This window comes from Salvelinus alpinus, chromosome 1 (genome assembly GCF_045679555.1).
Source record: "Salvelinus alpinus chromosome 1, SLU_Salpinus.1, whole genome shotgun sequence".
In the NCBI taxonomy this organism is placed as follows: domain Eukaryota; kingdom Metazoa; phylum Chordata; class Actinopteri; order Salmoniformes; family Salmonidae; genus Salvelinus; species Salvelinus alpinus.
Window position 1 is genome coordinate 43,279,718 of NC_092086.1, and position 23,383 is coordinate 43,303,100.

General features: G+C 42.4%; 3 protein-coding genes and 1 long non-coding RNA gene across 5 annotated transcripts; 1 reads left to right on the forward strand and 3 right to left on the reverse strand.

The window, feature by feature from the left end:
- The first annotated feature begins 577 nt into the window (after positions 1-577).
- Positions 578-10,767, forward strand: LOC139576852 (transcription factor Sox-10-like). 2 transcript variants are annotated; one of them, XM_071403396.1, is made up of 4 exons: positions 578-742; positions 4,733-5,584; positions 7,184-7,443; positions 7,565-10,767. In XM_071403396.1, exons 2-4 carry the CDS (start codon positions 5,142-5,144, stop codon positions 8,344-8,346), a joined length of 1,485 nt encoding a protein of 494 aa, XP_071259497.1. In that variant the 5' UTR covers positions 578-742; positions 4,733-5,141; the 3' UTR covers positions 8,347-10,767. The 2 variants fall into 2 exon arrangements, with proteins under 2 accessions (XP_071259497.1, XP_071259487.1); XM_071403386.1 differs by having other exon boundaries at positions 578-737.
- A 2,001-nt stretch (positions 10,768-12,768) lies between these two features.
- LOC139576886 (DNA-directed RNA polymerases I, II, and III subunit RPABC2-like) lies at positions 12,769-16,483 on the reverse strand. The gene is made up of 5 exons (XM_071403451.1): positions 16,330-16,483; positions 15,927-15,996; positions 15,508-15,638; positions 14,668-14,739; positions 12,769-13,569 (listed from the first exon to the last, which is right to left on the reverse strand). Exons 1-5 carry the CDS (start codon positions 16,347-16,349, stop codon positions 13,479-13,481), a joined length of 384 nt encoding a protein of 127 aa, XP_071259552.1. The 5' UTR covers positions 16,350-16,483; the 3' UTR covers positions 12,769-13,478.
- Positions 16,484-16,916: 433 nt separating this feature from the next.
- On the reverse strand, positions 16,917-19,849 carry LOC139576892 (MICAL-like protein 1; the record flags this gene model as incomplete). Its single annotated transcript, XM_071403465.1, has 8 exons — positions 16,917-17,399; positions 17,560-17,603; positions 17,714-17,828; positions 17,983-18,056; positions 18,206-18,296; positions 18,436-18,562; positions 18,657-18,758; positions 19,679-19,849. Coding segments are annotated over 8 exons (840 nt in total), but the record flags the coding sequence as incomplete, so codon positions are not given.
- Positions 19,850-20,078: 229 nt separating this feature from the next.
- LOC139576900 (uncharacterized) lies at positions 20,079-23,374 on the reverse strand. Its single transcript, XR_011675185.1, has 6 exons — positions 22,726-23,374; positions 21,090-22,550; positions 20,871-20,954; positions 20,605-20,702; positions 20,303-20,447; positions 20,079-20,215 (listed from the first exon to the last, which is right to left on the reverse strand). It is a non-coding gene; the product is annotated as an uncharacterized lncRNA (long non-coding RNA).
- Positions 23,375-23,383: the final 9 nt, after the last annotated feature.

The following is a 23,383-nucleotide window of genomic DNA, read 5'->3' on the forward strand; positions in this document are numbered from 1 at the left end:
CATTAGAAAAGCTGCTACCCAATCTGTAATGGCTATAATGACGTATGAGTTTAACATGGATCTGAAAAATCACATCCTAGACAAAATTATATTTCTTACTGAATTATGGTTTTTAATCTTAATAAATGTTAATAGAAAACGGATATTTTTCTGTTCCACATTGGAATTGCCCTACTCTGATCACCACAAGAGGGTCAAAAAGTAGCACACCCCAAATATGGATGATATCACATACATTTTCCCAACAGAAAGGATTTTCCATAGGCTAGATATTGCTTTTGAGAAGTCTGAAATACCCAAACCCAAATGCAGCATCTCATTCCACAGAATCTGACGGCACTACAGCCTAGAAATAGATCAGTAGCCTACCTAACCAAAACAATCGAGGCGTCTCCACATTATTCAGGTAGCGATAATATTGGCATAATATTGATGCTAATTTTGACAGTGAGATCCTGCCCTGCAGGAAACTGAGCAAAATAATCATCGACCAATCACATTGATTGCCGGTGTTGCATGTGTGTAAGTTTGCTGCTCCTTTAAGACTTTTCCCCCCACTTTTTTCTCTTTCCTCACACAACAGAGCTCTTTAAGCCCCGGCGCGCGACACAGAGCAGGCATTCATAGAAGGGCAGCGCGAGCGAGGGGGCTAGGGAGTGAGCGCGAGCGTCACTTTGGAAACTCGGCAACACACGGACTCTCGTGCTAAACGGGCGACCTAATTTTTCATTACTGAAGTAAGGTGCTTAGCATTTGAAATACTTTCCTGTCTCTGCTGTTCTCTCTCTCTCTCTCTTTCATTTGTCAAATAATCAAGCCATAAAGTTCATCTAAATTGTGCAGTTAGAAATTATGTATTACACCTGCATCTTTTCTAAATCATTGTTTTATTTAAATTATTAGACTATTATTATTAGGCTATTATCATTATAACTATTATCATATTATTATTGTTACATTTAAAACGTCTCTTAGGATAATCCTGCTGTGTAAAGTGGGCATCGCCTGCTCTGTTATAGCAGGAGATGATTATCGTGACTGGCAGGAGAAATACATGTTTAATACGCATCCCAGCAAAATATTATATATATTTTTGCAAGTGTATGCTACAGACTATATAGGTTAATACAAATAGGCCTACAGACATACAATTTCAATTATGAACCAGCTTCAAAGTTATGTATTCCGTTTAGGTGTGCCTTGTCTTAAACGGTCCTTTCGAAGTTATACAATTATTTCTAGACCAGTGAAAAATATAGTTTTAGATATAACGTCAGGGATTGATCGAGTTCAAGTTGAAATCAACGAAACTTTTCCCATTAACATCAAAATGTGACTCCTTAATTACATCTACTGACTATCCCAACATTCATGACGCATGGAACTATTTTCAACGAGATGAGGCATTTGACAGTATTATGCCTATTTATTCGTGAGTATTTACAGGTTGACTAATATACTCATCATTGAGAGAAAGTTAGTCAACAAGATCATCCATTTCATAATGCGTTAAAAGCTGGACGTGTTCTCGTCATCTCTGATCAGTGGTTAGTGCCAACAACCTGTTCAATGCATACAATATTCTAGACCTGCATCAGAACTCAAACTCGAAGGCCAAATTCACGATAAAACTCAAATAGGTCATAGAATTGTCACGTTTTATTAAATTGTTTAGAGACAATTGTTTTGGAATAAAAATAAACTCAGATTCAGATAGGCTATTCCACATTTCTGGATATGTTAAAGTTTTTTTTTATTTTATTATAATAAATGAACACGTTACAACTAACTAAGGGAAAGAGACTACAGCATCAATCATGGGAAAATATTTTCGTAAATCAAGGGCAATTTATTGTTAGGTCAAGCGATAAGAAGGGCTTTGGAGTCTACTTCTTTCATGTAAATTAATTACGGTTGCTATAGAAAAAGCCTAATTGATGGAAAGTTAGACATCATAAACACAATTTAAGAGGGCTGTAGAGAACAATCAATATACTGTAGGCTACATAATATATATATACAGTAGAGCCTATATTGACAATAAGTTAGATACGAGTTTTCAATGTGGACGAGCATAAATTGGCATTTAACTCCTGCTTTAATAATCACAGGACAGACAAACCGTGTGTCTTTCATAGTTCTGAACTAATCTGAAGGACAACCTGGTGAAAATACTTTCTTTGTAAAGAAATTTGCTAATTGAAAAAAAATTGTCACGATTGTATAACATAGGAACTCTATTCTGGCTGCAACCAACTCGAATGGGCGAGCGCACCAAGATCGGAGTTGTCATCAATTATTGTCGCCTTAATTGTCCATTACAAACCCGTTATTCGCCTATACATACACTACATTACCAAAAGTATGTGGACACCCGCTCTTCGAACATCTAATTTCAAAATCATGGGCATTAATATGGAGATGTTCACCCCTTTGCTGCTATAACAGCCTCCATTCTTCTGGAAAGGCTTTCCACTAGATGTTTGAACACTGCTGCGGGTCGTAGTTCCAATTCATCCCAAAGGTGTTCGATGGGGTTGAGGTCAGGGCTCTGTGCAGGTCAGTCAAGTTCTTCCACACTGATCTCGACAAACCATTTCTGTATGGACCTCGCTTTGTGCACAGGGGCATTGTCATGCTGAAACAGGAAAGGAACTTCCCCAAACTGTTGCCACAAAGTTGGAAGCATAGAATCGTCTAGAATGTCATTGTATGCTGTAGCGTTAAGATGTCCCTTTACTGTAATTAAGGGGCCACGCCGAACCATGAAAAACAGCCCCAGACCATTATTCCTTCTCCGCCAAACTTTACAGTTGTGACTATGCATTCGGGGATCTTCCAAACCCAGTCCATTGGGCTGCCAGATGGTAAGCGTGATTCATCACTCCAGAGAACACATTTCCACTCCATCATGGCGGCGATCTTTACACCACTCCAGCCTATGCTTGGAATTGTGCATGGTGATCTTAGGCTTGTGTGTGGCTGCTCGGACATGGAAACCCATTTCATGAAGCTCCCAACAAACAGTCCTTGTGCTGACATTGCTTCATGAGGCAGTTTAGAACCCCATAGTGAGTGTTGCAACTAAGGACAAACGAATTTTACCCGTTCTGAGAGCTTGTGTGGCCTACTACTACTTCACGAATGAGCCGTTGTTGCTCCTATATGTTTCAATTTCACAATAACAGCACTTACAGTTGATCGAGCTGGCAGAGCAGACATTTGAGGAACTGACTTGTTGGAAAGGTGGCAACCGACGACGGTGCCACGTTGAAAGTCACTGAGATCTTCAGTAAGGCCATTCTACTGCCAATGTTTGTCTATGGAGATTGCATGGCTGTGTGCTCGATTGTATACACCTGTTGTGGCTAAAATAGCGAATCCACTAAATTGATGGGGTGTCCTCATACTTTAAGCTTCAACGTAACAGACATAAGCTTCAACGTAACAGACATATGGTCCAACTATTCGAGAAAATACTAGGAGGCGTGCTATTGCTGGATGAGAGCCACGAAAGGCAACGTCTAACCTGCATTTTGGTATTAGTCAAAACCTTATTGACTAAAACGCACCGGTCAAATCTCTTTGCAAGATCACGGCGTTGCAATGCGATCCATTAGGCCTAATACGACTGTAATTAAACACTGTTGGGCCGTGGCAAAGGAAGCATCATCACCCCACCACATGCTCTTCTCCCTACTGACCAATGTAACGCTATCATGGGGGCAACAGCTATGTGCGTGGACAGGATAACAAATCGGCGTACAGAAAGGAGAGGGGGGATTAATTGTGACCACCAGGTGCACAACAGGACGTGGTTGAGGTACACGATGAGATGGCACAGTCCCGCAAATGCTCTGATAATTCACCACCATTGCAGTGTGCATGTCAGTGGCATCCAAATGTTACAAAGGATCAATTGGGCACTAGAGAGACAAGCATTATGAATTTAACTTCTACAATATGACTGATTCAACGATTAAATCAATTCCAAAACAAACAGCCTATAGTTTGTTATTACAGTTCACAAGTTCGCTTAATCAAAACGTTAAGGTGGTGTTGGCCTACACAGGCGGGCGTTGATTCTATGGACAAAACTACACATTTGACCCCAATAGGCCGCATACAGACCCATAGCCTATACTTTTTCAAACAGACAGTGTCCAATTCACACACGCGCATACACACACGTACCCACGCGTTTTATATTTCCAGCGCCAGCCCATGTTTATCTAAGAGCTCCAAGGTATAAATCGAAGCCCTGTGCTGGTGCGGGCTCGTATTATTCCAACACTTTCTCTCTGGGGAGCTTGCAATAAATGCCAAACCTTAAACAGTAGCTTGTCAGCAGGAGTCGAGGCCTGGGCTAGAATAACAAACCGTCTGCACTAACTGTATGGGCTTCAGATTCGCTTCTATATGATTACAATTTTGCACTTTTCCTAATAATTTCTATTACATCCTTTATATGCTAATTAAATGAAAGTATTCTGAGCAAGCAATGTACCACAAACCCTGAGGTGCCTTATTGCTATTATAAACTGGTTACAATGTAATTAGAGCAGTACAAATACATGTTTTGTCATACCTGTGGTGGTATATGGTCCGATATATCAAGGCTGTCAGCCAATCAGCATTCAGGGCTCGAACCACCCAGTTTAATAATATGTTCTATATTTCACTCACTAGGGTATTGTTTTCTAATACATACTCTACTTTATGTCCTTTGCAGTATTTAGCTAAAGGACTACCATTTCAAAGACTGCAAGGGAGAGGACACTGTTCTACTGGAGCAAGTGGTGGGAATCAACAGGTAAACTGGGATCCACAATACGCGCTCAGCGTAAGATACCAGCAACACGGATGGAAAGAACTTTGATGAGGAATCCTAACAGAATTTTAGAACGTAGACTGAGAGTTGAGACTGACTGGGAATTTATATAAAGGAGACCTCGAGTGACAGAAGCAATCCTTTAGTTTTAAACAGGCATAGTTTATATTCCTGAAAAAGGGTGAACTTCTTCATTAGTTCAGACATAGGGATAGGCCTAGGCTTAGTAGTTGAATAGGTCAAGAAACTATACCCTGTACACTTTCTGTTACTCACCTGAGGGAGGAAGCTTTCTTGGAAGAGGGGAAAGATGTCGGGAGAGGAGCAGAGTTTATCTGAGTTAGAAATGAGTCCAGGGGTGTCGGACGACGGTCACTCCTTGTCACCGGGTCACTCCTCCAGTGCAGCAGGCGGAGGAGACTCACCCCTGCCCGGACCGCAGCCCCAGCTGACGGGGGTCGGCGACGACGCCCTATCCGATGTAGCTGGCGGGATTTCCATCAAGTCCGATGAAGACGATGATCGCTTTCCTATTGGTATCCGCGAGGCAGTGAGCCAGGTGCTGAACGGCTACGACTGGACACTCGTACCTATGCCTGTGCGTGTAAACTCCGGCAGCAAAAGCAAGCCGCACGTGAAAAGGCCTATGAACGCCTTCATGGTGTGGGCACAGGCCGCACGGAGAAAACTGGCAGACCAGTATCCCCACCTCCACAACGCTGAGCTCAGCAAAACCCTCGGGAAACTATGGAGGTAAGGGAAAGCGTTAATTACAGCGTCGGTCCGCTTTGATAAACAACAATAAACATCCAGGGTTACACAAGTTCAAATGCGTTCTTAGTCACAACATTCTGGGTCAAAAGTTCAAAGGACACTTCATGCTACAGTAGACTTGAATTATGGACCCATAAAACATCAAAACAACTTAAAAAGTCATAGATTTGAGATTTTTCAAGGCAGGTTCCCTTCTTTACAGCAATGAGTTTCTCAACCAAATTAGCTGAGATATGTTAAAATAATATTCTACCACCTCAGAATAAAGCTTGTTAGAAAGTTGCCCCATCAAGGAATGTTGATTTAAGGTCTACAACCTAAAAAAAAAATGAAATAATTATGTTGATTATGTAGCCTACAGAAAACAAAAAACATGTAGTTATGCGTTTTTTTGTATTCACATTATAGTGACTGGATATGCCCAATTTCATAACCCACTTAATTCATGGTGGTTTAGGAGGGAGATGGCTGCAGTGGGAATTACTGAGGTTTTTGTAATCCCCTCATCAATATATTTTAAAGCACAGACCATTATGGCAGATATACACTTTTACAGCCCTCTCATTTGTAATTGAGAGTGCCATATTAAAGAACCTACTATGTAAAAAGATATCCAAGATTTTACTGGTCAATGGGTTGAATGGCTAGTTCGGTCAGCCTTTAAAACACAGATATGGAGGACTGTTGCTAGGTCAGACAAATGCGTGCTGATGGGAAGGCCCAGAGAGGCTAATTCATTAACCTTATAAGGAGGCAACATTAATTAGATAAAGACTTGACCTTGAGCCCGCGCATGATTGTATAATTGTCCAAGAAACATGCTGAACTGGGAGTCTCAAAGGTCAGTGTTTTCTCATGCCAGTCCCCCTGACTCCACCATCAGTAATATGGATTTATGTTACGTGCACAGGATGCATCTTTAGCCTGTGTCTTAATTTCATTACAGTCCAGACGAAAATCCCCCAGTGTGGGCAGGTTTTCTGATGCAGCTGTGCAGATGGTGGATCCGATTTAGAACGAGATGAAAATCAAGTGAATGTTTCAGAGGCAAAACTGACGGTAGAAATAATCTCCACAGTAGAAATATTGTCAATTGTTGTTTTCTAAAAATGTTTTAATGCTAAACAAGGAGAATAGCAGCATTTCCTATGAGTGTGTTGCCATTACACCAGTTAGACGTTTAAAAAAAAAAAGTAAAATACTAGAATACTTAGTAGATTGAATATAAAAGGGGATGTGTCCCAGTTGACACAGACCACCTGGTAAATAAAATGTAATTATTCTTCTATTGGAGTTGGACAAGGTTATTGACCTCTGGGATGTGGAGGTGTCAAAGGAACCAGCACTGTGTCACTGTTATCTTAACACACATATTGTGGTCATCATGTTATCAAAATACATGCTGTTAAATGTTCTCAGACTACTGTAATGTCCTCATTCAAACAGAATGGCTTACTGCATTAGAGTTTGACACATGCATCAAATCAGCAGCACAAAACACCTCTACTTTAAGTTCCTCCTGGCTGAAATTAAAATGTTCTATCATTGTTATTTCAAAAACGATTTTCTCCCTCATAGGCTCTTGAATGAGAGTGATAAGAAGCCTTTCATCGAGGAGGCGGAGAGGCTGAGGAAGCAGCACAAGAAGGACTACCCGGAGTACAAGTACCAGCCACGCCGCCGCAAGAACGGCAAACCCGGCTCCGGCTCTGAAGCTGACGGCCACTCGGAGGGTGAGGTCAGCCAATCGCACTACAAGAGCCTCCACCTGGACGTGGCTGCCCACGTCAGGGGGGCGGGGTCTCCTCTGGCTGATGGACACCACCTACATACTGCAGGTATGCCACAGGGTCTGACCAGCCCTATCGATGCAGTTTGTCACACATCCCCATTCTAAATAATATACCACAAGCCAGGCTGACAATAACTCTGACATCTCTGCTTTGTGTCTCCCCACAGGCCAGAGCCACAGCCCTCCTACACCACCCACCACCCCCAAGACGGAGCTCCAGTCTGGGAAGTCGGGCGATGGGAAGCGGGAGGGTGGTGGAGCAAGTGGCTCCCGTGGGGGAATGGGGGTAGGAGCGGAAGGTGGCTCTGGATCAGGGTCAGGCAAACCACACATTGATTTCGGCAACGTGGACATCGGTGAGATCAGCCACGAGGTGATGGCCAACATGGAGCCCTTTGATGTGAACGAGTTTGACCAGTACCTGCCCCCCAATGGGCACCCGGGGATTGGACAGAGTGCTGGGTCAGCGGCAGCAGCAGGGTCCTCTGCATCTCCCTATGCCTACGGTATCTCCTCTGCCCTGGCCGTGGCCAGTGGACACTCTGCGGCGTGGCTATCCAAGCAGCACCAGCAGCATCATGCCTCACCTCTGGGCTCCGACCCCTCCAAGGCCCAGATTAAGAGTGAGGCCGGCTCGGGGGGACACTTTGCCGAAGCATCCTCAGGGGGTTCCCATGTCACCTACACTCCCCTCAGCCTGCCCCACTACAGCTCTGCTTTCCCCTCACTGGCCTCCAGGGCCCAGTTTGCAGAGTATGCTGACCACCAGGCCTCGGGATCCTACTACGCCCACTCCAGCCAGGCCTCAGGGCTGTACTCTGCCTTCTCCTACATGGGGCCCTCGCAGAGGCCCCTGTATACAGCCATCACTGACCCATCCAGCGTGCCACAGTCACACAGCCCCACGCACTGGGAGCAGCCGGTCTACACCACCCTGTCGCGGCCCTGACAAAGACCGGGAGCAGAGGGCTCTGGTGCAGATTTGGCCCCAACGGCAGACCCACCGAGCGGAGGAGACCTGGGTTGGAGGCAGTGGAGAGATGGAATCCCCTTCTGGTCTGGCCCAGATGCAGGAAGGCCAGTAGGGTCCAAGGAGGAATGGAGATCAGATGATTTTATGGGGTAACGTGTGGTGTATAACTTCAATGTTGAGTACTCAGAGGGTTGGATAAGAGAGAATAAATCAAATCCGTATTCAAATCTAGAGGCTTATCGTTGAAATGGTTTTATGAGGTGAAGATGTCAACAGTACAGAGTGCCACTGTTTGGCTAGCCCATCCATCTACATCTCAGGCATGTTGAAAACAGATTAATTACATGATGTAACACAATATCCAATATATAATCAATGACATATTCTGTGATTGGCCCAGAGGCATATTTCTTACAATTTCTTGTATCGACTGAACCGTGTACATACGTAAAATGTATGCTCACATGACTGTAAGTCGCTTTGGATGCATTTGTCTGCTAAATGGCAAGTTGCCTATGTTGTAATTGGAATATACTGTTTATCTATAACAAACGGCATACAGTCCAGAAAATCTGTTTCTACAAATGTTTTATAAATTAAAATGACCAAAGTTTTGAAACCAAAACTTTAAAGACAGAGAAAAATATTATTTAAGTTGTTTCTCTCCGTATGACACTGTATTACAGTACTACATTGATGTTGAATTAAGGTCAACACATTTTTTCTGACCTGATTACAGCTCTTTGGTGACATACCCTCAACACTATATTGATATATCAACCTCAATATTTTTTTCCATGGCACTGACTATTATGTTGATTCAGCATTGTCTCTTTAACAGAGAACATTTCAAAACTGAATAGCGAATAAGAAGACAATGCTACATAATGATTTGATATAATCATCTTTTATTAACCAAAATTGAGGTCATTAAGTATGTATCTTCAGTAGACATAATACATTATTTTCATTGTTATAATCTTTACTATTAATGTCATTATATTGTCAATGTTTTGCCATTACTACACTGAAAAGTCTGCACCACTGCCCTCACATTTTTCTCAATTGTTTGACATTCATAATGTGTCTATACTCTGAGTGTACAAAACATTAGGAACACCTGCTCGTTCCATGACAGAGACTGATCAGGTGAATCCAGGTGAAAGATATGATCCCTTATTGATGTCACCTGTTAAATACACTTCAATCAGTGTAGATGAAGGGAAGGAGAAAGGTTTAAGAAGGATTTTTAAGCCTTGAGACAATTGAGACATGGGTTGTGTATGTGTACCATTCAGAGGGTGAATGGGCAAGACTAAATATTAAAGTGCCTTTGAACGGGGTGTGGTAGTAAGTGCCAGGCGCCCTGGTTTCAATGTGTCAAGAACTGCAACGCTGCTGGGTTTTTCATGCTCAACAGTTTCAGTTTCCCGTGTGTATCATGAATGGTCCACCATCCAAAGGACATCCAGCCAACTTGACACAACTGCGGGAATCATTGGAGTCAACATGGGCCAGCATCCCTGTGGAATGCTTTCGACACCTTGTAGTCCATGCCCCAGCGAATTGAGGTTGCTCTGAGGGCAAAAGGGGCTGCAACTTAATATTAGGAAGGTGTTCCTAATGTTTTGTACACTCAGTGTACCGTATTCAATGTAAAATGTTAGATTTGTAGATAGTTGTTGTAACATTTTTGCTACCTGTTTATGGCTTTTCTGAAATGCCATCATAGAAACACAGTTGCCTGAGATTGAGTGAGTAATAGCATGCATGAATGAGTTCTCGAGTCTACAGAGGGTAAGATCTCAAACTGGCCTTTATGTAATGAAATACCAACCCCTTGTTTGCAACAGAATAGCAACAATCCAAGGGGTTATTTTCTAAAGAGAGGTACCAAGAGACAACTCCAAAATAACAGTACCTGTAGTTAAAGTTGGATGCCCCTTCATCTTGTAATGTGAAATAATACCTTGTATGTTTATTTTATTCTAATATATGTGATTTCAATGTTATTATTTTAAATAATGGTAGTGCTTCCTTTTGGCCCAGAATTACCTTTGGGCTGTTTTTGTACATTATGTCTTGAGTGTAAGAAGCACATGACATTTCATTTTAAATCCTACGTCTTGCTTTAGGAATGGCTTGTTCTTATGAATATTACAATTATTATTTATATTTGCTGGTATTATGTTTTTATGCGCTGTTAACAGGTTTTCTTCACCGTGTTGAAAACTCTTGACTGTTATTGTTGTTTTGGTGTTTTGTGTTTTCTCAGTAAGTGTTGCCAGCAGAACAAAACAACCTGTAAATACTAGCGGAAACAAGACCTTAGCGACGTGATGACTAATGAATTTCTCTCACACTAAATAAAACTGTATTCTTTCTGCTTTTGTAAAAGTCTGTCTCCACTAATGTTTTTTATACCGGCTGCCTTGAGAAAGGTCAGATGACATTGGACAACAAACAGTGAATTCCAATATACCATAAATGCTACTTGCCAATGTTAATTATTTTCTTATTTTCCTCACATTACATAATTAGGCTAGGGTTAGGGCTTGGGCTAGGCCATATAACAACAGCAGTTATGCACAGCTTGCATTGTTTCATACACTTAACAAAAGCAATTTCAGCGAATGGATCATGGCTAATTCAGTTAGGCTGACTATGATTACAGAATATTGAAAACCATGGCAGCCCTCATCCATGAGCTCTAGGCACAGAACCCTTTTGCTGGATATTACTGTTCTTTGCACAGGATACACAGCACCATACAGACAACACTGAACCCCACTATGGTCCACTGCTCTGACTGGTCCCACTACACGCACTTCAGCAGTTTAAATCATGTGTGTATATGCCTATGTCCATGCTTGTGTGTGATTGTGTGTTGTGGGTTAAGCCTGACTCTAATTCCCTCTATTTAATCGGCTGTGTGATACTTTGGTAAGACAAAGAGAGCCATTGAGAGGGAGCAGGGGGTGGAGGGAAATGGGGCAATGAGGGAGCCATACCCATAACTGCCTGGCCTGTAGCTCGCTGGGATACAAAGGGACTCTCATACTGGCTGCACAGTCTCTGCACCCCCACCCATCCCCAAACTCCCCTCCCTGCTCAGGTTGGGACTGTAATGGGATTAAAACATTCCAAAACTGGAGAGAGAGATAGAGATGTGGGCAAAATGCTTGTATGATGGAGGAAAAGAGGGAGGCTGCAGGATATTCAAATGGTGTCTTTTCATGGAATGGGTATAAAAATGGACAGAAGTTTCCAAGCAGAGGTGAATGGGGGGACAAGAGAACACAGGAGGGTGTTAGGTAAGTGTAGGCCCAGGGCAGAGGACAGACATTATGCACATACGCCATCATCAGAGTGGATCTACCCTAGCGATGGCCCCTTTTCTGTGGTTGAGGAAATGGTCATGTGAAGATCTTGGGTCCCATATGAAAGGAATACCGTGCCATCCTCAGGCAGGGAGTCTTCCAAATTCATTGCGACCCAAAAAAACAAGCAAAAAAAAGATACCGCCAATGCCATTCCCCATTGTGGACCTCTTAAATCACGCTAAATATAGCTAAGATATTAAATGTGGATGGTTGAACGAGGCTTAAATGAAATGGTTTCCTATAAAAAGCATCACAGGCCAGAAACTGCACGGCACTGGTTGACTAAGGCAGAGAAGATCTATTTTCTTCCTGCTTGACCTGGGCATATCCCTCATTTTCTTTCCAACAGCTTTCTTTCTTTCTACTCCTTCAGCCTGTAGGAATGTCAGCCCACTAAGGACTAGAGTAAAACTAGACTGGGGTGTCATGGCCCCTTACACCAAATCTGCTAATTGGGCAAGGGTCCCTCTTCAGCCCCCTCTCCCAACCTTGGGTAGGGATCGTTGCCTCAATAACAAGCCATTTTCACTAAAACAACGAACTGACTGTACTTGTCTGTTTGAGTGTGTGTAGATAGAACAAGTAAGAGGGTGAGAGCTATGTCAGTTTCAGTATCTGTCCATCATCGGGAGGTATGGGTACAACTTTCATGATAATATAAAAGAGCTTTTTGACTGTGGAACTCAAACTGGAGAAAGAACACTGACTGTTGTGAAAACATATCCATGCGATTAGGGGTGCTGGGTTGGATAGGTGTTTTATCTGTACTAAGTGTACAATTCAGAGTAAAAGACAACTGATACAGTAAAATCCAGCACAACACATTCCTTCAGTCTATAATTGTGTTTGGGTCATGTCAGTACTTCCGCCAGCCTCCAAGAAAAACATATGACGTTGATATCTCAGAAATATGAAACAGATTTCTTAGAAATCTTAGTTCTTGGGAGGATCATTTAAAGACGTTTTGCTCAGAGCATAGTTGAAATTGTTTCAGCAAGTTATTCACTCAAATTAATTTGTGAGTTGTACCATTTGTATTTAATTACAGATGTTTTGCAATTAACACTGCATGAAAGAAAATTGCAAATACTTTATTTGCTCTAAACCTTATAAAAACAGTCACATATTGAGACCTCCATGCAATAAATCAATTGTGTTGGGTAAGAAAAATACAAAAAGTACTTTCTTACAAAACAATTTAATCACAATAAAACAAAGAGCTCTTTCACAACAACTGCTCTTCCCCGTCATAAAACTATTCATAATCACAACTAAATTTTTTCCTAACACAATGTAAATGTAGACATGCGTTACAATTCTCCCTTGTGAATGACAGCTGTCATAACAGCACATAGCTTTTAAAAGCCCTACTTTCACTTCATAGAGTGTATATGCTTCAATGCTTTCAAAATAAATGGAGATACAGTGGGAGAGGTCACAGGCCTAAAATGTAAAGACTTATTAATTGATGACTTCACTCTGCAGGTTGTCTGTAGAGCTGGTTGGCACAGTGCAGGTGTAGGTGAGGTTATAGCAAAGGACCAGTATGTATGCAGGCATTTGTTCCAGCCAAGCAGTAACACACAAATCAATGAATCATAGTCTTAAATAGACCCTGACTAGTTAAATAAGGTGTGTTAATGCTTTCTGGAACAAAAGCTTGCACTCACACCAGTCCAGTGAGTTGCGAGGTGGTCTGGCCCCGCCTGTCCGGTTTGGTCTGGCTCAGTCTGTAATGATGAGCTCGTCGCAGCCCCAATCTTCATAACTGCCATCAGGAAGGTACCGCCGGATGATGATGGGGATCTTCCTGCACCTGTAACAGTCACAGAAAAAACACAATCATATACTGAAAAGTAACATTTACATTTACATTTACATTTAAGTCATTTAGCAGACGCTCTTATCCAGAGCGACTTACAAATTGGTGCATTCACCTTATGATATCCAGTGGAACAACCACTTTACAATAGTGCATCTAACTCTTTTAAGGGGGGGGGGGTTAGAAGGATTACTTTATCCTATCCTAGGTATTCCTTAAAGAGGTGGGGTTTCAGGTGTCTCCGGAAGGTGGTGATTGACTCCGCTGACCTGGCGTCGTGAGGGAGTTTGTTCCACCATTGGGGTGCCAGAGCAGCGAACAGTTTTGACTGGGCTGAGCGGGAACTGTACTTCCTCAGAGGTAGGGAGGCGAGCAGGCCAGAGGTGGATGAACGCAGTGCCCTTGTTTGGGTGTAGGGCCTGATCAGAGCCTGAAGGTACGGAGGTGCCGTTCCCCTCACAGCTCCGTAGGCAAGCACCATGGTCTTGTAGCGGATGCGAGCTTCAACTGGAAGCCAGTGGAGAGAGCGGAGGAGCGGGGTGACGTGAGAGAACTGGGGAAAGTTGAACACCAGACGGGCTGCGGCGTTCTGGATGAGTTGTAGGGGTTTAATGGCACAGGCAGGGAGCCCAGCCAACAGCGAGTTGCAGTAATCCAGACGGGAGATGACAAGTGCCTGGATTAGGACCTGCGCCGCTTCCTGCGTGAGGCAGGGTCGTACTCTGCGAATGTTGTAGAGCATGAACCTACAGGAACGGGTCACCGCCTTGATGTTAGTTGAGAACGACAGGGTGTTGTCCAGGATCACGCCAAGGTTCTTAGCACTCTGGGAGGAGGACACAATGGAGTTGTCAACCGTGATGGCGAGATCATGGAACGGGCAGTCCTTCCCCGGGAGGAAGAGCAGCTCCGTCTTGCCGAGGTTCAGCTTGAGGTGGTGATCCGTCATCCACACTGATATGTCTGCCAGACATGCAGAGATGCGATTCACCACCTGGTTATCAGAGGGCACAGGCACTCTCCATGTATCAAACTGTATAGACTCCTTCCATCATAAACTAGAAGAAAAAAATGAGATTAAGCATAGCTTACTTTAGCTCTTTCATGGCAATTTGCAGAGGGTCTGTCTCTCCCTCCAGCTCCACCATGACTGGGGCACACATCCTATATCACAGAGAAAGTTATGAATAGTGAGAGAGACAACATGACAGAGATAGACTATACATTCCTCCACATACTCAGCAGATTACCGGTCACCAACTAAACCTGCAGTTGACACCTGAGGTAGAGAATATGGCAAGAGCACAAGGTGAGTGGTACCTGTAGTAGTGGCAAAAATAAACATCTGTTGTAATATGCTGGGAACGTGGTATCCACGTGGGAGGAGATTTATCTTCCGTGTCCACTGCTGTCATTTTTTCCCTTTGTTGTACATCTTGTCAGCCATGCTGTAGGCACCAAGCTCCTTCAAACATTACGGTGTAAGGTTGTGATTCACGTTGGCTTTGGAATGTTTTGTTTAATTCTTCACCAAAACAGCTAGCTTTATCTTCGTATTTCATCATTTAGAATGCAGTCAGTTGTCATGTGTATTATGTTTTTTTTTTTTTTTAGCTAGTTGAGACCTAGTTTCGGTTACAATATTGATATTTACCTTTAGACAAATGACTGTCTTGAGTAAAGGCAAGACATGGGTGGAATCATACATATGAATTACAGCCACGTAAGAGATAAAGGTCATCTCTATATCGTATTTTAATTAACTTCCAAAATGTTCATTTGAGAAACCCATAGATGGTTACTAGTTCTCAGCGAAGAGGCTTGACACGGGCTCTTTTTATTCACAGGGACTCAAGGGCAGAAAGACATTTCTGGAAAGAAGCGGAAGTTTCACTTTCCTAGTATATTGCAACACTGCTGAGGTGTACTCACGCTATCTGGAGGGCGCGTGTCCCCAGCACCCTGGCCCTTTCATATTTGGTCATGTATTGAGTTGTGATCCTCTTCTGGTTGGCCTGCGACCCCTCCCCTGCAGGCAGGATCTTCACATTCTCTCGGTCCTCCTAGTAACAGGCCAGGACAACAAGAAACAGACAGAGAGAGCAAAGAGGAAGAGGTTGGGAGAATTTTTATAAATTTAGTTTGAATTGGTGATGAAATTGTTGAACATTGAATAGGTGACAGACAGTAATGGATTGATTGTAGTGAAATAAAAAGCATCAGAGGAATATGACAGATCACAAGAGATTACTAAAACACTATAATTCTGTCCAGATACAATGACGCTTACTATATAACGTTCTGAATTAATACCTTGCTAACTAGGAAGAACAAATAGGTGGCAAACTCACATCTTCAACGTTTTCCAGGTCATCCAATCCCTCATCCTCTTCAGCGTCATCAAAGTCTCCATCATCAAAACTGCAGAGGTAACAAGGAGTAAAGTGTAAATAATAATAAACGAAAACGTGAACAGTGGAGTGTTGAGGCAACGTGCGCTAATTTAACCAGTTAGATTGGTTTAGTACAATACATGTGTGTCGTATGTCTTTTTAGGCTCTCAACGTGGGAACCTTTCATGTTTTCCCAGTGATTCATGTTCTCACTGGGAGAAAAATGAAAAGGTCACCACGTTGACCTAAAATCACTGGGAGAACATGGAAAGTCCCTAAGTTGAGTCTAAAAAGACATGCGACATACATCGTTGTACTTCTTTTTTTTTTTTTTTCAGATAACAATATTCTATATACTTACTCTCCTTCGTTGTCGGACATGTTCCTTTACTTTAGTAAAAAAAAAAACGAGTGTTTTTTATAGCGAATTTCAAGACTGTTGTTAACATCTAGACATAATCTGTTTAACCAACTTCCGGCCGCGTAGTGCGTCGACTTAATTGGTAGACTATCAACTGCACCATATTATATAGTTCCGCAGAGCGACTCAACACATGAACGAGATATTTAAAAAATATATATATATACAGTTAAAAATATATATCTAGGTTTATTTTTCCAAATGTATTATACTAACTAAACGTGTATTTTTTAGATCGTATAATGTAGTTTTGAGCATGATAAAATACCTATCATCAAGAAGTGGTTTTAATTCCCACATTGGCGAGACATAAATAACAAAGATCTGAATACAGTGTGAATCTAAATCTCACAAAGATCTTGCCCAATAAATCAGACTGTACAGGCAATGGAATGCATCGCCACAATCTGGAGTAGCAAAGACTATTTTCTTGAAATATACATTAGGCGTATGAGGTACATTTGAAAAAAACAAACATTAAAATGACATTTAAAACATTATCAAAAGATTATGATCATACAAATACATTCTGTTCATACAAAGTACAATGTTTTATTAAATATAATTTAACAAAGTTGAACTGTAAAAATAATAGGCTGACCACGGCTTTACGGAATGCAGGAGCAATCACATCTTGTGCAAAAAGTGCAGTGTAATGGGGAGGTATAATGGGGATAGTTTTTTTCACTTGGGAAGAAAATCCATCAAATGCATCAGAGGCTTCTCTTAATTCGTATCCACTCTCATCCACAGTCCAAGAGTCTCCATCTCTTACCCGTAATCTTCATACATTTATTTGTACAATTATGAGACATTACATTGTGGCTCAATGTGTATTTGTTCACAAATATAGACCTATTTGTTCCTTCCTTACAGGGTGAGCCCGAGTCCAACTCAGTTATTCTTCTTTAGAGAGCCTTTGCTCTTAGAGTCTTTATGACTCAGCATCTTCATGGGCTTGAACTTTGCTCTTAACGTCTTCAGGTCTTTCCCAGACTCTTTTTTTAAATCTGAGGAGGGAGAAATAGTGATACCATGATCAAATTCTGAGAAATGAAGGAGTCTGAGGTGTAGTATTGAGGGAATAGGAATGAAAGAGAGTGAACAGACACGAGAAAACAGAAAAGACAACAACAAAATAAACACTCTAGGAAAATACTTTCCCCTCACCTTTCTTCTTGATCATGGAAAACTGAACATATTCTTCTTTTTCACTGAAAAAGACAAACCATTGGTAGGTATGAGCAAGAGCATCAATTATCTGCTGAATGAAATTTGTCTGAATCAATGGCTGTCGGTATTCATCTATGAGTTTTTCATGCACCTTTGCCTGTCCTGATCCAAGCTGTTGATGATGTGGTTCCTCTGTTCAATGATGGTGACAAGCTCCTCCATCAACTGCTGGTCCCTATAACGGTCATCCTTACTCCACTTACACTCTGGGGGGATGATGATTGAGGAGGAGATGAGGAGAGACAAACAATTAGATTAGTCAAATAACAACACATAACACATAATTAATAATAGCAGACTGATAATTGCTGAGGAGTAGTAGATAATTGAGGGAGGGTCGTGTGAAAACTGGCCACTCACCTGGTTTGTTGAGGAGACATCTCAGTTCATATTCCACGTCTGCCTGTCTCTCCTCTAAATTATGTTGCTTGGCCCTTGGAGTGCACATACAAATACATCAAGTCCATAAATATTTCATTTACAACACTGTCCATATGTTGGGAATGATAAAAGAAGCAGAGATAATAAAGGTGTTATGAAGGTGCTGTCTTGCTTTGATATAATTTCAGGTCAGTGCACTTACATGTATACCAGCTCTGCGTCCCTGCGCACAAGCATTTGTTTCTCATGTATTAGAGTGAACCAGTCCACCAACATGTCCTCCTCTTCCTGGTCTGAAACAAACAGGTGGACGACACTAGTTTTCTCAATAACAATTAATCTCTAACAACAACACTTTATATGATAACCGGAAGAATTACTTGGATGTTAATAATAAGCACACTATAGACACGTACAACTACAGACACTCACCATTCTGGCAGTCTCTCAAGCTTCTCTCCATCTCCACCCCTCTCGGCTCCAGCCTGTCCATTCGTTTCTCCAGCTCCCCCAGCTCCACCTGCAGCTCCTCCACTGGGACATAGTTGTCTGTCTGCACCTGAGGAGACATGCATGTGTACTAGGGGACTGTTCTGATTTGGAGAAAACACTGGAGAATGGGTTAATTTCATTATACTGAGATATCCTCTCACCGTCCTCTTGATGAGGGGGAAGCCATGTCCAGGGGCAGGCTTGGATTTGGGGAACTCAGAGGGGGAGACTTTACGATTGAAAGGGTTCTCCTTACATACCTGCTAAATTGGAGATTGAAGACATTTCTGTGAAATCCACAATTGTAATATTCAAGCACACACAGTCCAAGCAGCTATCTCGAGTAGGCTATAACCTACAGTATAGGGACGATGTTATTATGCAAGAATCTTAGAAAAACATGTTGTCTTTTATGTTAACATGTTGGAAAATAGTTTCAGTCTGAAACTTACTTAACCTGATATCTTTGCATAATATGCATGTGTTGTCTAATACAAGCTTATATGTTCTGTATTTTGGGAGAGGAGGTGGGCACCTGGCCAGAGTCACTCACTTCAGACACACTAGGGAGCGATGGGGGTCTGAGCAGTGAAGGACTGGCTGCTGCTCCATTGGTTGACAAGGTTGGTGGGGGGTGGCTTCGGGTACAGGCTGAACTAGTGGAGATTGCTGGCACAGACACACTTTTGGGCAAAGAGAGGCTCTGGGCTATATCTGATTTGCCAAGAGCACTTGGTGCTCCAGTTACACTGCATATGCTATCAGCTCCAGCTAAATTAGACACACTAAGTGAACTGGCAGAAGCTTCAGAAACACTAGCTTCTTCAGTTAAATTAGATATGTTAGGTGCACTAATTCCTCCAACTAAACCTCCTAACCCACTAGCTCCAGCTAGACCACATACACCGTGTGATCTGGCTACTTCAGCTAGATTAGATACATCAAGGGAACTAGCAGCCTCAGCCAAGTAAGATGAACTTGTGGTTTTAGCTTCAGTCAAATTAGACAAACCAAGTGAACTAGCTGCTTTGGACAAGTTGGTTGATTCTCCAACTCCAACATCTGCTAAATTACACAGAATTGAGTGTACTGAAATATTCTGATAACAATGACATACTCTTCATACAGTCGTAAAGTGAGGTCAGAATTGAGAAGCTGGAGTGGGTGGTTTTGTCTTACTCACCAGAAACAAGGGGGCTGTCCTGCACAGGTTCTGGGTGCAGGACGAGGAGGGGTGGAGTCTAACACCCGTCTGGGTGCAGGAGCTGGCCGTCCAGGGCTTGCAGAAGCCGAACCGCTGTCTGGAGTTACAGTGAGTGTTTCTGTTGTCTGAATTGGCCGTGTCCCTGCTTCTTCAAGCTTTCCCTCTTCTACAGTTGGAGTTGGAGGACAGGGTGGCCTTTGCTTCTTAAGTGTGTCATGCCTTGTCTTTCTCTCACCTCCCTCTGTCTCTGTCTCTCCTCTTTCAAAAATAACTGTCTCACCTGAGTCTGTTTTTCTAATAAAATCAGAGAGATCGGGGTTGTCTGTAAATCCACCCTGAGATAGTGTCACCTCCTGCTCATCTAATTTGGGCAGATTCTCTATTGATCCAGTTTGTTTACTGTAGTCGGGGTGGGCATTTTGACTGGCTGTCAAGTGGTGGGTGCAGACCAAGGAGCCAACTTCACTCCCCTCTTTGTAAGACCCTGGTAAGAGAGTGCTGCTACACACACTGCATCTGAAAGAGAAACACAGGATGACATGAGAGGGACACAAATCACAGATTATATTTCACTGTCTGCAGATAAGGATAAGCTAGCGTTGCCTTCTGAGCAGTAGTGTTTCCTGAAGCAGCTGCGGTGGTAGAGTTTCCCCTCAGTGAGATGTCTCTGCACCAGGTGGACATGCTTCGTGCAGGAGGCACAAATGCTGCATGGCCTGCCACTGTTGGATCGCTCCTCTGTCCTTGACTGTTGAGCAGGGGAGGTCAGCCAATGGCAACAGTAAAGAGGAAGAAATGTGAGAATTTGGGATGAAAGAGGAGATTGAGATAAATAACTTTGATTTGAGATTAAGTAATAAAAAATTCAAAATAAAAATGGCTTCATAACAACTTTATTACATTACCTTGGCTGGCTGCAAACCTCCAAGAGAGTCAGGTTGTGTCTTGGAGTGACTGGAGAACTCTGCGACACATGGCGTCTTCAAACTGTCTGGATTGGCTGCTTAGTAAAGATAAACACTTTGAATACACACACATTTGACAAACAAAGAAAGGTGGAACCAACCATGTGCTGTTTTCCCAATTTGACTATGGCACAATTTAGCTACACACCATGAGACTTCTTGTTGAAGCAGTGGTAGTAATGGGAGAGGTAAGTGATGACACTTACCCGGTCTGGCACTTCTGTGGACACCATGTCCTTAGCATCCAGCAATGCAGGGATGCTCAGCTTTGACTGTGCGACCTCAAATGCCTGGTAGGAGACAGGGATCAATAATGAAATGCCAGACAGATAGGACAATATAAAAAGATGTAGTGCAATGTATGAACATAAACATGCATTGAGACAGTCATGCATGCAGGTAAAAGATAATTACGTAAAACTCACCAAATGCTTGTTTTCATAAACATTATCTTTGGAGAGGGAGTTGAAGTCTCTGGAGCAAAAGCAGAATAGTACTACGTGATACAAATGATGGGCCATCACAGACCCCAACAACATTGGGATGTAATGAAGAGGTGGGAGGGAGGGATTGGTTATTTTATTAGGATCCCCATTTATCGCAGCAGCTACTCTTCCTGGGGTCCACACAAAACATGAAATATTACACAATACAGAACATTAATAGACAAGAACAGCTCAAGGACAGAACTACATAAATGTAAAACATCCCACACAGCCTACATAACAATACATACACAATATCTAAGTCAAATAGAGGAGAGGCGTTGTGTCGTGAGGTGTTGCTTTATCTGTTGTTGTTTTTTTAAAACAGGTTTGCTGTTCACTTGAACAATCTGTGATGGAAGGGAGTTCCATGCCATCGTGGCACTATCTAATAATGTACATATTCTTGAATTTGTTATGGATTTGGGGACTGTGAAAAGACCCCTGGTGGCATGTCTGGTGGGGTAAGTGTGTGTGTCAGTGCTGTGTGTAAGTCAACTATGTAAACAATTTGTAATTTTCAACACAATGTTTCTTATGAATACAATAACGTGTCTCTCCTCTTCTTTTAGCCAAGAGAGACTGCCATGCATAGTATTGATATTAGCCCTCTGATTACAGTTTAGAGCAAAACGTGCTGCTCTGTGCTGGGCCAGCTGCAGTCTTTCTAGGTCCTTCTTTGCAGAACCTGAACATATGACTGGGCAATAATCAAGATAAGATCAAACTAGAGCCTGCAGGACTTGCTATGTGGAGTGTGGTGTAAAAAAGCAGAACATATTTTTATCGCGGACAGACCTCTCCCCACCTTCACAACCATTGAATCAATATGTTTTGGCCATGACAGTTTACAATCCAAGGTAACTCCAAGTAATTGAGTCCCTTCAACTTGCTCAACAACCACATTATTCATTATCAGATTCAGCTGAGGTCTAGAATTTATGGAGTGATTTGTACCAGATACAATGCTCTTAGTTTTAGAGATGTTCAGGACTAGTTTATTACTGGCCAACCATTCTAAAACTGACTGCAAATCTCTGTTCAGGGTTCCAGTGATTTCACTAGCTGCGGTTGCTGACGCATGAAGGGTTCAATCATCCTTGTACATTGACACACAGGCTTTGTTTAATGCCAGTGACAGGTCATTAGTAAAAATAGAAAAAAGTACAGGGCCGAGAGAGCTGCCCTGCGGCACACCACACTTTACATGTTTAACATTAGAGACGTTTCCATTAAAGAATGGAGGGGGGAGAGGAAAAGATAGAGAGGAAGATTAAGGAGAGTTAACTTGGAGCTTAGGCCATGCTGTGGTTCCGTGTATCAGGGCAGACAAATCCACTGTGACAGGATTCAGGTCCCTGCTACAGCTACAGTAGAGTTTGCCAGCCGCTCTGGATCAGCCTAAGGACAGGCAGGAACTGAGTCAGACTGTGCGTCCTATAGGCCTACTGTCAACAATGTACTCACATACAACACACTGACTGGGGCAGTGCTGTCATGGCCCACAGTAGTAGAGAGGATGGGGAAGCTCACAGGAGAGTTCACAATCCTATTCTAATTTATTTGATATACTTACATCAAATCATGTCGGTGTTTGTGGATAATGGCACAAAACGCCAATCCATCTCTGAATGAAGAAGACATGTTCCTTATCTCCACATTGGGGTAATTTTCGCATTTTATGCCACACCATTCTTGTAAAGCTTTCAATGACCCCATGATAGAATTTCATCCTCCCATGTTAAATTGAGAAAGTCAACAACCACTTCAACCTCAACCTGTCAGATCCTGGATATTCAAATATGTTTAGCACACCCACTAGCTACGTTAGCTTGTTGGCTATATTTGTCGACCAAGTCAAACCAAGTTCAACATTGTTTATACTGAGAAAACCTATGTGACTTCACTGTAATTTGCTTCCAATGTGTTGTTCCCCAAAATTCTCTAATCTCAGCGAAGTAGATCCTTGAAGGAAAAAATAGCGAGCAACGTTCACTTTCACGGGTTGATTTGCTGTAAAATGTTGACACAACAATACATCTCTTCACTCAAGTATTTTTTTCGTTCGAATCACTTTTGGGTTACATTTTAATAAATGTGTTACGTTGTTTAGCGATCGTGGCTTTCTGAGATAATGTACTATCCCGAAGAGTTGATCACAAAGAATAAACACCAAAACAAACCCGCTACTGTACCACACGGTAACTGTACTGACTACACATGTACAGCAGTAC

Excerpts from the sequence above, each read along its gene's own strand:
- LOC139576852 (XM_071403396.1), top strand. The coding sequence starts at position 5,142 with ATGTCGGGAGAGGAGCAGAGTTTATCTGAGTTAGAAATGAGTCCAGGG. Across the intron at positions 5,585-7,183 it reads ACCCTCGGGAAACTATGGAG|GCTCTTGAATGAGAGTGATA; the intron begins GTAAGGGAAAGC and ends TCTCCCTCATAG. Across the intron at positions 7,444-7,564 it reads ACACCACCTACATACTGCAG|GCCAGAGCCACAGCCCTCCT; the intron begins GTATGCCACAGG and ends GTCTCCCCACAG.
- LOC139576886 (XM_071403451.1), bottom strand. The coding sequence starts at position 16,349 with ATGTCCGACAACGAAGGAGA. Across the intron at positions 15,639-15,926 it reads ACCTGGAAAACGTTGAAGAT|GAGGACCGAGAGAATGTGAA; the intron begins GTGAGTTTGCCA and ends GCCTGTTACTAG. Across the intron at positions 13,570-14,667 it reads ATTGCCATGAAAGAGCTAAA|GTGCAGGAAGATCCCCATCA; the intron begins GTAAGCTATGCT and ends TGACTGTTACAG.